Below are 14,765 nucleotides of genomic sequence, written 5' to 3' on the forward strand. Positions count from 1 at the left end.
GCTGCTTGGCCTGCTGTGTTCATCCAGTTCTACACCTTGTTATATCCTCTCATTAGTAAGTTTCTTCTTCCTTGGATGAATTCCTGCCATGCCTCCCAAATTATTCCTGGATACTCCTGCCATTGCTGCTGCACCATCTTCCCTACTAGTGTTCCCTTCCAATCAACTCTGGCCAGCTCCTCCCTCATGTCTTTGTAGTTACCTTTACTCAGTTGTAATACCATTACATCTCATTTCACCTTCTCCCTCTCAAACTACAGGTTGAATTCTATCATATTATGGTCACTGCCCCCTATGGGTTACTTCACTCTAAGTTTCCTAATCAAGTCTGTGTCATTACACATCACCAAATCTAGAATTTCCTGTTCCTGAGTGGGATCTACTACAAGGTGATCCAAAAAATCATCTCATAGACATTTCATGAATTCTAGTTCTTGGGATCGGCTAGAAACCTGATTTTCCCAGTCCACCTGCAAACTGAAGTCCCCCATGACTATTCTAATAGTGCCTTTCCTGCATGCCTTTTACAAACTGTTCCTCGATCTGTATTGTAGCAAATTCTGAAGGAATTGTTCAGGCAATTGAAGATTCTGTTGGACGATTCCTCTACACTGGAACCCTCCTCAAGTCCCTATTTAAATTGAAGAATTCAGAGAATTTGCTGCTGTTAAATAAATTGCTACTCAGGGAAATTTGGACTTTTCCACATTCTAGAATTAGACCATAGGACCATAAGACACAGGAGCAGAAATTAGGCCATTCAGCCCTCTGAGTTTGCTCTGCCATTCAATCATGACTGATAAGTTTCTCAACCGCATTCTCCTACTTTGTCCTCATAACCCTTGATCCCCTTGACAATCAAGAGCCTATCTATTTTCGTCTTAAATATATTCAATGACCTGGTCTCCACAGCCTTCTGAGGCAGTGAGTTCCATAGATTCACCACTCTTTGGCTGAAGATGTTTCTCCTTATCTCCATTCTAAAAGGTCTTCCCTTTACTCTAAGGCTGTGCCCTCGGGTCCTAGTCTCTCCTACCAATGGAAACATCTTCCCAACATCCACTTTGTCCAGGCCATTCAGTATTCTGTAAGTTTCAATTAGATCCCCCCCCATCCTTCTAAACTCCATCAAGTATAGACGCAGAGTCCTCAAAGGTTCCTCATATGTTAAGCTTTTCATTCCTGGGACCATTCTTGTGAACCTCCTTTGAACCTGCTCCAGGGCCAGTACAGCCTTCCTGAGATATGGGACCCAAAACTGCACACAATACGCCAAATGCAGTCAGACCAGAGCCTAATAGAGCCTCAGAAGTACATCCCTACTTTTATATTCAAGTCCTGTCAAAATAAATGCCAACATTGCATTTGCCTTCCTAACTACTGACTCAATCTGCAAGTTTACCTTGAGAGAATCCTGGACAAGAACTCCCAAGTTTCTTTGCATTTCAGCTTTCTAAATTTTCTCCCCAGTTAGAAAATAGTTCATGCCTCTATTCTTCATGACCTCACACTTGCTCACATTATACTCCATCTGCCACTTCTTTGCCCACTCTCCTAACCTGTCCAAATCCTTCTGCAGCCTCCCCCCTCCTCAATATTACCTATCTTTGTATCATCTGCAAACTTAGCCAGAATGCCCTCAGTTCCTTCATCTAGATCATTAATGTATAAAGGGAAAAGCTGTGGTCCTAACACTGACCCTTGTGGAACACCACTTATCACTGCTGCCATCCTGAGAAAGACCCTTTTATCCCTACTCTCTGCCTTCTGTCAGAGAGCCAATCTTCTATCTATGCTAGCACCTTGCCTCTAACACCATGGGCTCTTATCTTACTCAGCAGCCTCCTGTGCGGCATCTTGGCAAATGCCTTTTTGAAGTCTAGGTAGATAATATCCATTGACTCTCCTTGGTCTAACCTGCTTGTTGCTTCCTCAAAGAATTCTAGCAGATTTGTCAGGCATGACCTCCCCTTGATGAAGCCGTGCTGACTTTGCCTGTTTTACCATACACTTCCAAGTATTCAGAAATCTCATCCTTCACAATGGACTCCAAAATCTTACCCACGACCAAGGTTAGGCTAATCGGCCTGTAATCTTCCATCTTTTGCCTAACTCCCTTTTTAAACAGGGGTGTCATATTGTGATTTTCCAGTCCTCCACTATCTCTTCAGCTGTCTCATAACATCTCTGGGGTGTAGTCCATCTGGTCCTGGTGACTTATCCACCTTCAATCCTTTCAGTTTTTCTAGCACCTTCTCATTGGCGATGGCCACCATGCCCAGCTTTGCCCCCTGACTCTCTTGAATTTTTGGGATTTTACTCATGTCTTCCACCATGAAGACTGATGCCTAGTAATTATGCAGTTCCTCAGCCATTTCCTTGTTCCCCACTACTATCTCTCCAGCGTCATTTTCCAGTGGTCCAATGTCCACTTTTGCCTCCCTTTTGCCCTTTATATATCTAAAGAAACTCTTAAAGTCCTCCTTTATATTACTGGCTAGCTTACCTTCATATTTAATCTTCTCCGTCATTATTTCGTTTTTGTTGCCCTCTGTCAGTTTTTGTAAGCTTCCCAATGCTCTGGTTTCCCATTGCCCTTCACTGCATTATTTGCTTTCTTTCTCTTTTGTTTTTATGTTGTCCCTGACTTTCCTTGTCAGCCATGGTTGTCTCATCCTCCCTTTAGTATGCTTCTTTTTCATAGGGATGCATTTTTGCTGTGTCTTCTGAATTACCTCCAGAAACTCCTGCCATTGCTGTTCCACTGTCTTTCCTGCTAGGCTCCTCTCCCAGTCAATTCTGCCCAACTCCACCTTCATGCATCTGTAGTTGCCTTAATTCTGCTCTAATATTGCTACCTCTGATTCTATGTTCTCCTTCTCAAACTTCAGAGTAAATTCAGTCATATTATAGTCACTGCCTCCTAAGGGTTCCTTCACCTTAAGCTCCCTTTATCAAGTCTGTCTCATTGCACAACACTAAATCTAATGGGCTCCACTACAAGCTGCTCCAAAAAGCCACTTCATAGACATTCCACAAATTCCTTTTCTTGCAATCCACTATCAACCTGTTTTTCCCAGTCCACCTTCATATTGAAATCCCCCATGATCACTGTAACTTTGCCTCTCTTACACACTTTTTCTACCTCCTGGTGTAGCTTGTGCCCCAGCAATAATTCTAGATAATTTTAGATTAACTCCTGAGTAACTACTCAATTGAACCCCAGCTCATCTCTCACAGCCCCTGCTATATTTCTCACAGCCCCTGACCCAACAGCCCTCTGCCATTATACTCATTGGAGTTTCTCCCCCTGTCTTGACCCAATCCCCAATTCCTCCTCCATTTACCTGACACCCGTTCCTCCTTCACTAGACCTGACTGTTTCCCACCACCCTACCCATTAAATTGCAAAATAAGACAATTGACTGCTGTAGTAAAGGGATGTCAGATCTGCCAGAACAGAGGTACAGCTCTGCATTTCTGAAGAATCCCTGATTAGAATCTCCTGTCAGAAGTGCATAGCTCCTTTGTTGCAATATGAAGGAAATCCAGCCCATCATTCCACATTTTATGACTGTGACCGGTGAGGTGCAATGTCATTCTAGTCCCATTTCTCTACAGGTCACAGTGTCAAATCAGAACTACTTCTTCCAGCTTCTAAGATGACCAATTAAATACAATCTCTATATCAGGTTTTGAATAACAAGTTTCTTAATAAACACAATGATGGATTTAATATCAAAATAAAATTTATTCAATAAAGTTACAATGTTTGGTTAATATAGTCAATAATATCAAAGTATTAATGCTTATCCCTCTAAATTGTCTCAAAATATACACACACACACACACTTCAAGGAAAAATTATTTTAAAAATGGATTTATTTTTAGGGATTGGCTTTCTGAAAAGGTAAACAGTGCCCAGTGTATTATTCTTGAAGGCAAAAGGATAAAATGTAGGATGTGCTGGAGTCTGTTAGATTAATGTTATGATACGTGTGGACAAATTACTAATCTTGCACTGAATTATCTTGCAGGCGTAGATTGTTCAAGAAATACATTCATAATGTTCCTTCAATCAGTCTTTCAAATGAATAACAGATTAAATGGGAGAAATCAGCTGGGTAACTTGTTGAACTCAGCTGGTTCTTTAGCAGCCTTTACTCCAATTAAACCAGATAAATAAGAACATCTCCAAGCCATTCACCGTTCAAAACAGCCCAGCAGGATCTGCAGCAAAGCCAACAGTTATCACCAGTGATTGGATTTCTTATTTTTAAACAAAAGGCCTCCAATGCCCACCTTTAAGTTTCAATGACCAGCTGTGGTGTTTTGTTCATGTGGCTTACTCCTCCTGTTCCCTTTTTATACATGTCTATAAATGTGCTGTAATTTGTATTACAATTCAACTAATGGTGTGATTTTTTTTTAACTCATCCAATAACTGAACATGTTACTGCCCAGTTAAAATATTTTGAAGTTGGAACTAAGTTTCTTGGAAGTAGCTCATTTCTGATTTTCTACAGCAAATAGTACATAACATATCAGCAAGACTGTAGAATTATGAATGTGCTCCTCAAATTTAGCATGACAGTTATGCCTTGAAATAATCAAAGAAGTAGAAAACATAACCCAAATAAATTAAATGCCAGCATTAATTTGTTGCTGTTGCCAGTTGCAATTCCACTGCCAACATGTTTGATTGCATATTTGGGAGATGAAGATGAGTGACTTCACCAATCATCCAAAGAGCAAAGATCATATTTCCTCAACCTTGTCATCATAACAACCACCTTCCCTGTCTCATTTGTGTTTTTTTTAATTTTGTATATGTTGATGTTGGACCAACACCTTTAATTTTTTTTTTAGCAATTTTCTTGTAGATGTATTTTGAGGTTATCCCAGTCATGTCATGTCAGGCAAAAGGAAACCATTTGTGGCTGCCAACAATATTTTGGTCAGAGTGCTTCAACTGATATAGAAGCAATCCACTGATCTGCTAATCCCTTACTCCTGCACCCTGGCTTTCACCAACTCACCATGACATTCACAGCTATTCATAGTATCTGTGTTTCTGTATTTTTTCACAAGTACAAAACCACAATTCCGAACACATAAATGTGCTTCGCGCTTGCACAAACTGTAATAACACAGAAAGGAGCATAGTTCTGTGATAATGAAATTCATTGTGATGTTGAGCTCGCATTTTTAATATGAATTTGAGGTAGCACAATACTGTGTGTTGCGTGTGCTGCCATCCGTATTTTCTAAATGTGTAGGTTCTTTAGGGGCTTACTTGTTCTAATGTGTGTGAGGGTAGCCACCTTGCGGTCTGGTAAGAAAAGTCATATAGAGTGAACAAGATGTAGTTTATTGTATCTCTGCAATTATGTACAGTTATAAGAAAAGATTGTGCATTGCTGTAAAGACTATTGGGAGGATCTAGCCTTACTTCTGTCTCCCGCAAGATCCTACATTGATTTCCCACTAAGTCCTCATGACATGATCACAGTAGATGATGCTTATTGTACTCAATTAAGTATTAACCTATTCTGACCCTCTCAAACCCATATGGTACATTTTCCCCCAATGTTTTTTTCTGAAATTATTGTTATACATTTGTTTATAAACTTACATTTCACTCTTCTCCCTGAATGTTTTTCCTTCAGACTTGGAAGAAAGATTGTTTTGTTGGGTAGGAGGTAGTTTGCTGGGTAAAAGGTGATTTGTTGGTTAGAAGGTAGTTGTGTTAAACTCCCTCCCTGGCATTTTGAAGTTCTCTCTTTAACTGGAAGACCTTTCATCTTTTGCATTTCTTTCAAGGAAGTCATCACTCCTACCTGAGCAGACTTCTTTTTTATTCGTAGAATCTTGACTTTTTAGACATTGCTTGTCTCTTCTTAGTGGTGTCCATTTCCATCAAACCAGTGTAGTCACAGTTTTCTATCTCAATAATATGAAATACTAACAGTAGATATCCCCACGGATATTGCATCTTGTTGAGGAACCACCATGAGTTTGCAGAGAACTATAAGATCTTCTACCAGCTGTTCATTGACCGTTTGTTCTTTAACCTGCTGAATAAGATCGAAGTCTGTTCACCACAGGCCTTTCTACTTGGGACTGAGTGTTCCTGGTGTGAAGTGCATATGGGTTTTTTTCCCTACTATTTGATGCCCTTTATGTTGGGGAATTGCTTTGAGCATGTTTATTAATGTTAATTGAAATTCCCTATGCACCATATTGTTGAGGTTATGCTGGGTAAACAATATTTTGTCAACAAATGTGCATCCTATAATACTGTGATAGTTGCATGTGAGTCTAACTTGAATTTTCCGATATGCAGTTTGATGTATATGTCAGTAGGCCCAAATGTTTGGTCTGGGTCACTGATGTCCCCCAGAAAACATTTTGTGTTTATCTTCTGCTCAAACCGTTCAACTTCCTATCTCCACATGGGTGTTTCTTTGGTCTTTTGCCCATATATGTACTGTCCATAAAGCAGGACAAAACTGATCACAGCAATTAGCATCTCATCAGTCAACTCCCAATTCACCCTAAAGTGATGAAAGGTGTGGTCATCAGTGATGTCAGGCAGCTCTTATGCAGCAACAAGCTGCTCAGTATGAGTTTTGCCTTGACTTCTGCCTCATTAGAGCTTTGGTCCAAAAATTGATGCAAGAGTTGATTCTCGAGGTGAGGTGAGAGTGGGTGCTCTTGACATCATTGCAGAGCCTGACTTAAGTATGGCATCATGGGAACATTAGCAGTGGAAATCAGAGGAAATGTCTCCAAAGGATAGAGTCTTTCCCAAGACTAACCGAGATGCTTGTGTTTGTTGGAGGCCAATTATTTTAGTCTCAGGACGTTGCTGCAACAAGGGTAGTGTGCTGGACCCAAACATCCTCTGCTGCTTCATCAATATCTTCCCTCTACCATATGGTCAGAAATCAGTGTGCAATGATCACTTGCATAAGAGTCAGAATGATTTTCAACACTAAGATACTGAAGTAGTTCATGTCCACATGCAGCAAGACATGGACAACATCCAGGCTTGGCTTGATAAGTGGTATGTTGAGTTATATAAGTACCAGTAATAGTTATCTCCAATAAGAGAGAATCTAACCTTTCTCCTTAATATTCAGTGGCATTATCATCACTGAATCCCTGTCGACCTAGGGGATTATTGTCTAGAAACTGAACTGGACTAGCCATTTAAATACTGTGGCTCCAAGGTCTAGGAATTCTTAGGTAATTCACCTCCTCGCTCCCCGAAGTCTGTCCGCCATTCACAAAGCATAAGTCAGGAATGTGATGGAATACTCTGCACGTGCCTGGATGTTGAAACTCTCAAGAAACTCAACACCATTCAGATCAAAGCAGTCTGCTTGATTGGCATCCCATCCATCCTTTTAAATATTCATTTCCTTCAGTACTGATATGGAACAACACCCTACAAAATGCACTTCGCAATTCAATACGCCTTCAACTGCACCTTCCAACACTGTGCCCTGCATCACCTAGAAGAACACTGGCAAAAGATACATGGGAGCACCACCACCTTCAAGTTCCCCTCCAAGCCCTAAACCATCTGAACTTGGAATTATATTACTGTTCCTTCATAGTTGCTAAGTCAAATTCCCAGAGCTCCCTTCCTAAGATGACTAAACATGTTCCACTATCAGATGGACTGCAGTATTTCAAGAAGACAATTCAGCACCAGCTTCTCAATGACAATTTGTGATGGGTAACATCTTATCAATGACAGTCACATCCCATGAAAGAACAAAAAATAATTTTACTATTTCCGGCCTGGTAGCCTGTTAAGATGTGACTATTGCTTAGGTAGATTGATGCCTATTCACAGCACTAGCATTTTATTCAGATAAAATAATTGGAGATATTTCACAATGATCCAAATTCTGTGACAGTATGTATTCCGATACCATTGTATAATTAGCCTTTACACATTTTATACTTTCTCACTTTCTTGCTTGTTAAACTGAATTTACTGCCAAACACAATAAGAGTGAAACTAGATTTGACAACAATGGTAAGATAATATCAATAACTTTATATTTATTTGTAAATGCTTGCATAATTAGATGCTGAAATCATTGTTACTTGCTGAAACACATTCAAGATGTAGAAAGTGCTTGAAGCAGGACCTACAGCCTAACAGACTTAATAAAATACCATGCCTTGTTTTAAATTTATATTATACATTTTGTGATTGGTATAAGGGGAATGCATTAATATGTGCTTGCAGTACTTTTGTACCAGGTACAAAGCGACTTTTATCATTAGCAGAATAAATACCTAGAGCAAAACAGTGAAATTAATAGGATGATCATGGGATTTGGTAATAGGTTTTGAATGTAGTGTATTATATATGATCTATAAGTTTAAATGATCATTGCACAGCTTGATATAAAAGAAATGTAATAACATAATAAACAGTCTAAACTAATAGCTGAGATAAAAAGAATTAAACTGTGATGCGCTTGCCAGGAAAAGTTATTTGGTTTTACAAGCCTGAAAAGCTTGCAAATGTTATCAATGAACACTTTCTGAACCCAGAAAACAAGCATTAATGATGGCAAAGAAGAACTTATTTTCTTTAAACCTTCTTTTATAGCTGACCTGAACAGAATGAATAATGATGTTAAACGCTACAGCTGTACTCCACGAAACTACTCCGTTAACCTTCGAGAAGAGCTTAAGCAGACGAATGCAGTCTTCTTCCCTCGGTGCCTCCTTGTTCAACGTTGCGGGGGAAACTGTGCCTGTGGTACTGAACACTGGCGATCCTGCAACTGCATGCCAGCCAAAAGCATTATGAAATATCATGAGGTATTTGTAATGAAATTATCCTTAACTGCCACTATGATATAATATGATGGTACCAGGAATCCTCAGATGTAAATCCGCTCCAGTTGCTTTTGGTTGGAAATATAATATTCTGGTTCAAATAAATAAACTAAAAGCAAAATGCTAAAAATACTCAGCAGGTTAGTGGCATCTGCGGAAGGAGAACCGGGAGTAATAGCTAATGAGGTACTGGTGACCCAGTCCACGTGCCTGATTGTTAGGGGCAATGCCACTTTGGCTGTTGTTGGGAGGCCCAATCAGATTTTACCCTGACCAAGTACTTGCTGTCTGGCAACCTGAGGGACTCATCCCTTTGAAGGGAGGAGATTCGGCCTCCAAGTCCTGCTGGCCAATTGCAGTGCCGGTAAATTGTCAGCACTGAGCCAGCCACTGGGAGCGATGGCCACCGGTTGGGAATGCTCCATCATGGATGCTGCTCAGGAACCAAGTGAAGTGGGCACAAGGTTACCGAGGCCAACTGGGCAGGCCCCAGGGAGGGGAAGGGTTTGTGAGAGCGAGGCTATGTGGTCGACGAGGGCAGGCCTTGCTGCGAGAGCGTCCCTCTGTGCACCAGTAAAAACAATGTGGATGATGGCACAAGTGAAAAGGAGAGGTTAAATTAAAAAAAAACAGATGATGCGACTGATGGTAATGTAAGTGGGAAATAGGAGAATCATCACCGATAGCTGCGGTGCAAGAAGTGAGCACAAAGGTTATGAGCTTAAATTGTTCACGAGACTGTTATTTTGCAAACGGTGATCATTGAACCCAATGTCTGCACCAGTTTCCAAAGCATTTTGGTTTTGTATCAATCTCTCGCCTTTTCAACATAACGCTGCACGTTGTTTTTGTTTAAATAATAATTTAATGTCTTTTTGAATGTGTCAATTGAACCTGCCCGTACCTCACTTCCTGGCAATGCATTCCAAAACGCAACTACTCTCTGGGGAAATGATTTTCTCTAACCTCTCGTTTGCATCTCTTGCAAAACACTTCAAAAATATGTCCTCTGGTTGTTGATCTGTTTACTTGTGGGCGCAGTTTCTCGCTATCCAGTCTGTCTGGAGCCCTCATGATTTCGAAAACGTCAGTCAAGTCTCCTCTTATTTTTCTCCTCTTCAAGGTAAACAGTCCCAACCTCTCCAGTCTATCCTCGTAACCAAAGTTTCTCATCCCTGGAATCATTTTCATAAACCTCCACTGTGCTCTCTAAGACATCCTTCCTAAAGTGTGGCACTCAGTCCTCAAGTTGAGGAAGTATACTGCAGGCCCCCAAACAGTCAAGCAGTGATAGAATGTCAAATCTGGAATCAGATTTCACAGAAATGTAAGAATAATAAGGCAATAATAAATGGGGATTTCAACTACCTAAATATTAATTGAGATAATTTTAGTGTCCAAGATAGGGAGGGTGCAAAATTGTTAAATTGCATTCAGGAGAACTTTTCTTTTGCCATTGTGTAGAAAATCCTCACATCCCCTCTAAACCTCCTGCCCTTAGCCTTAAAATGATGTCCTCTTGTTATGGGCCGTTTAGCTAAGAGAAACAGCTGCCTCCTATTGGACCGCTTTGCAGAACACCTACGCTCGGTTCACAATAAACAACTGCACCTCCCAGTCGCGAACCATTTCAACTCCCCCTCCCATTCCTCAGACGACATGTCCATCCTGGGCCTCCTGCAGTGCCACAACGATGCCACCCGAAGGTTGCAGGAACAGCAACTCATATTCCGCTTGGGAACCCTGCAGCCCAATGGTATCAATGTGGATTTCACAAGTTTCAAAATCTCCCCTCCCCCTACCGCATCCCAAAACCAGTCCAGCTCGTCCCTGCCTCCCTAACCTGTTCTTCCTCCCACCTATCCCCTCCTCCTACCTCAAGCCGCACCTCCATCTCCTACCGACCAACCTCATCCCGCCCCCTTGACCTGTCCGTCCTCCCTGGACTGACCTATCCCCTTCCTAACTCCCTACCTACACTCACCTTTACTGGCTCCATCCCCGCCTCTTTGACCTGTTTGTTTCCTCTCCACCTATCCTCTCCTCTATCCCTCTTCTATCCGCCTCCCACTCTCTCCCTATTTATTTCAAAACCCCCTTCCCCTCCCCCTTTTCTGATGAAGGGTCTAGGCCCGAAACGTCAGCCTCTCTGCTCCTATGATGCTGCTTGGCCTGCTGTGTTCATCCAGCCCTGCACCTTGTTGTCTCGGATTCTCCAGCATCTGCAGTTCCTACTATCTCTGCCTCCTATTCACCTTGTCTGTGCCCCTCATAATCCTATACACCTCAATCAGGTCCCTCTCTCAGCATTCTCTGATCTAAAGAAACTGACACAAGCTGTTCCAGCCTCTCTTCATAGCTGGAATAGTCACCACATTGTTGGAAGGATGTGTTTGCTCTAGAGAAGGCACAGATGAGATTTATCAGGATGTTGATGTGCTGGAGGGCCTGAGGTAAGATTGAACAGACTAGGGTTGTTTCCCTTAGAGCAGTGAAAGTTGAGGGGGTCCAGGTAGAAGTGTATACGATTATAAGGGGCATAGACAAGGTAAATGGGAAGGCACTTCTCCTGTTAATGGAGGGCTCAATAACCAGGAGCATAAACTTAAGCAAGAGATTGAAGGCTAAGGCATAGACTCCCTACAGTGCAGAAAGAGGCCATTCAACCAATCAAGTCTGCCCCCATCCACTGACACCCTATCCCTGTACCCTTGCATTTACCATGGCTAACCCAGCTAGCCTGCACATCCGTTGACACTACAGGGCAATTTAGCACGGTCAATCCACCTAACCTGCACATCTTTGGACTGAGGGAGGAAACCCATGCAGACGTGGGACGAATGTGCAAACTCTACATAGTCACCCAAGGGTGGGATCAAACCTGGGTCCCTGATGTGGTGAGGCAGCAACGCTGACCCCTGTGCCACCATGCCACCCATAATGTTGGTGAGAAATACTTTCACTCAGTGGGGTAGGAGTCTAGAACTCACTTCCTGAAAGAGTGGTTGAGTCAGAAACATAACATGTAAGCACTATTTAAATATTCACTTGCATTTCCATCACCTCCAGGGCTATAGACCAAGAGACTGAAAATTAGACTAGTGTCATCAGATCGTTGTCGACTGAAATGGTCACAGTGGGGTGAATGGCCTCTCTGTGCTGGAAACATCTGTGTCTATATTCATCTAGTTCTCTCTGCTCCTGCACATCCTTTTGAATAATACCATTTATTTTATGGTGTCTCCATGTTCTTTGTACCAAACTGCATCACCTCACATTTCTCTGCATATCTTACATTCAACCAACTTGTCAATGTCCTTCTGAAGTTCTACAGTGTTCACTTCACATTTTACAATTCTCCCAAGTTCTGAGTCATCTGCAAATTTTGAAATTGTCCCCTGCCCATTGATCATTTAGGACTCTGTGTATATACCTATCAGGAAAAGTCAGGATCCCAATACAGATCACTGAAAACTCCATTATAAGCCATCCACCAGTCTTATCTGTTTCCTATCCCTGTTGGACACAGCATTGAGTCCGGAAGGCTGCAAAGTGCTATTACATAAACAAACAAAAACAGAAATTGCTGGAGAACTCAGCAGGTCTGGCAGCGTCTGTGGAGAGAAAACAGAGCTAATGTTTTGAATCCTGAAGAAGGGTCACTGGTCTCAAAATATTAACTGTATTCTCTCTTCGCAGATGCTGCCAGACCTGCTGAGTTTCTCCAGAATTTTCTGTTTTTGTTTCAAATTTCTACCCGTCGCAGGTACTCAATTAATGTGAATATTAGTGGGCCCAACATGGAACCTTGTGTACTCCATTAATCACCAGCTTCCAAACTGAAAAAGACCCCTTTATCCACACTGTCTGCCTTCTGTCGGTCAATCCTCTATCCATTCCATCTTGCCCCTAACACCATGGGCTCTTACCTTATTTGGCAGCCTCCAGTGCAACACCATGTCAAAGGCCTTCTAGAAATCCAAATAGATCACGTCCACTGGCTCTCCTTTGTCTAACTTGCTCATTACCCCCTCAAAGAATTCTGACAGATTTGTCAGGCATCCCTTAACCCCTTAGCAAAGCCATGCTGACTCAGCCCTATTTTACCATGCACTTCCAAGTACTTAAATCTCATGCTTATTAATGGACTCTAAAATCTTACCAATGACTAACCGGCCGATAGTTTCCAAATCTTCTGCCTTCCTCCCTTCTTAAACAGGAGTGATACATTAGCCATTTTCCACCCCTCTGGGACCCTCCCTAACTTCAGCGATTCCTGAAAGATCACCACCAATGCCTTTACGATGTCGTCAGCTATCTCCTTCAAAACTCAAGTGTAATCCATCCAGTCTGGGTGATTTCTCAGCGTGCATAAAAATCTAGAAAACTGAGAAAAATTGAACCAACCCATCTTTAATTGAAGATCTTGTCATATTCCTTCTACACTAAACCATATATGAGATGGCTGCACCAATCTAATGATGTCTTCATGCTAAAGTATCAATCTTTTCTCAGAAATGTCCAGTCTGCAAATTTGATTACCCAAACATGCAGATTGGTTATATTTGTACCTGTGCTTCAGACTTTGAATAAACATCCTTCTCGAGCATCAATAAGCACTAAATGGCATTCCAAAGAACACTGCCCTCTATCACTTTAAGTTATAAATAATATCTCTGTATAATTGGTTATTATAAGAAATTAGACACTCCTTATGTTCAATATTACCAAATTGCATGATATTTTAGAACAGGAGCTTTAACAAATTTGTGATACAAAATAATAAACTAAAACAATTATTTTCAAACAGATCAAGCTTATTTTCATGAAGTTTTTATAATAGACATTTTATGCATTTATTTAATACAAATATGTTAAATGAAATAGTATTAAAGATCCGGAATAAGAATTTATACTAATTTTCCTCAATTAAGTCAAGATTCCTTATTTGTAAGTCGATCCATGCACCAAAGCAACTTGCAAGGAATTGATACATTAATCTAATTCAAATCTCATTCATGATCACGTTCAGCAGTGAATATGATACATTCACATTCGCCAACTAATAATCTCTCAACTGTGAGCATGCTCCAGCTTGACATCAGACTCAGGAAATAGCACAGTAAGATGCACTCGGTAAATAAGATCTCACTTCCACAATTAATTGCACTGTTGTCTTCTTTTCATACGTAGAAAAGTGGCTGTTCCTTTGACAATGCCATGTTATTAGCATCGCAGGAATTTACCAGGACATTTAGGTCAGAACTTTGAATGCTTCTACTGAAATGGGCCTATTTTTGACACTGAAGGTCACACGAACATACAAGTGGATGACAATGTTCTTTGCTTCAATTGCCTTTCAGGAAGAAGTCAAAAATTGTGGAGACAATGCATTGCAACATTTGCTAAATATACATTTCTGCTTGAGAATTCTAGTTCTTAATGGCTGTGCTGTATCCTTGCAATCCTATTGATTGTCAAAATCCTTGAATAATTATTTTCAAACATCAAATGCTGTCCATAAATAGTTCTCAAAGATCTAATCATAACAGGACCATAGGAGACCTCTAAACTGATTTATATTCATGAACCACTGTGAAGTTGGAGAATAAAAATTCAAACTAGAGGCTGCTTTCCTTTTGTATTTCACCTCACATGGAAGTCCAACTGTTGCTTTTAAAGCTTAACTTTTAACATGAGAGTCTACAGTCACTCATGAGGCCAATTATTCTTGAATTATGGAACAGCTCAGACTGAGTAAATTAATTTTAAAATCTGGAAAGACAGCAGTCATTGCATCAACCTCAGTCCTGATGAACCAAAGCCCTGTTTGTTAAGCTGTAAGCTATTTATGCATAATGAATTTGGAAGGGATTCAGCTGAAAGAAGTTTTT

At 41.0% G+C, this 14,765-nt stretch overlaps 1 protein-coding gene across 2 annotated transcripts in view; it reads left to right on the forward strand.

Moving 5' to 3' along the window:
* The window catches only part of pdgfd (platelet derived growth factor d), a 172,651-nt gene that overhangs the window by 141,930 nt on the left and 15,956 nt on the right, over window positions 1-14,765 (forward strand). For both annotated transcript variants that reach the window (XM_048598343.1, XM_048598344.1), the window contains exon 6: window positions 8,639-8,853. In XM_048598343.1, the coding sequence (XP_048454300.1) occupies window positions 8,639-8,853 (215 nt within the window). The remainder of the gene's footprint in view (window positions 1-8,638; window positions 8,854-14,765) is intronic.

Source organism: Rhincodon typus, chromosome 6, assembly GCF_021869965.1.
Source record: "Rhincodon typus isolate 14 chromosome 6, sRhiTyp1.1, whole genome shotgun sequence".
NCBI classification, from domain to species: domain Eukaryota; kingdom Metazoa; phylum Chordata; class Chondrichthyes; order Orectolobiformes; family Rhincodontidae; genus Rhincodon; species Rhincodon typus.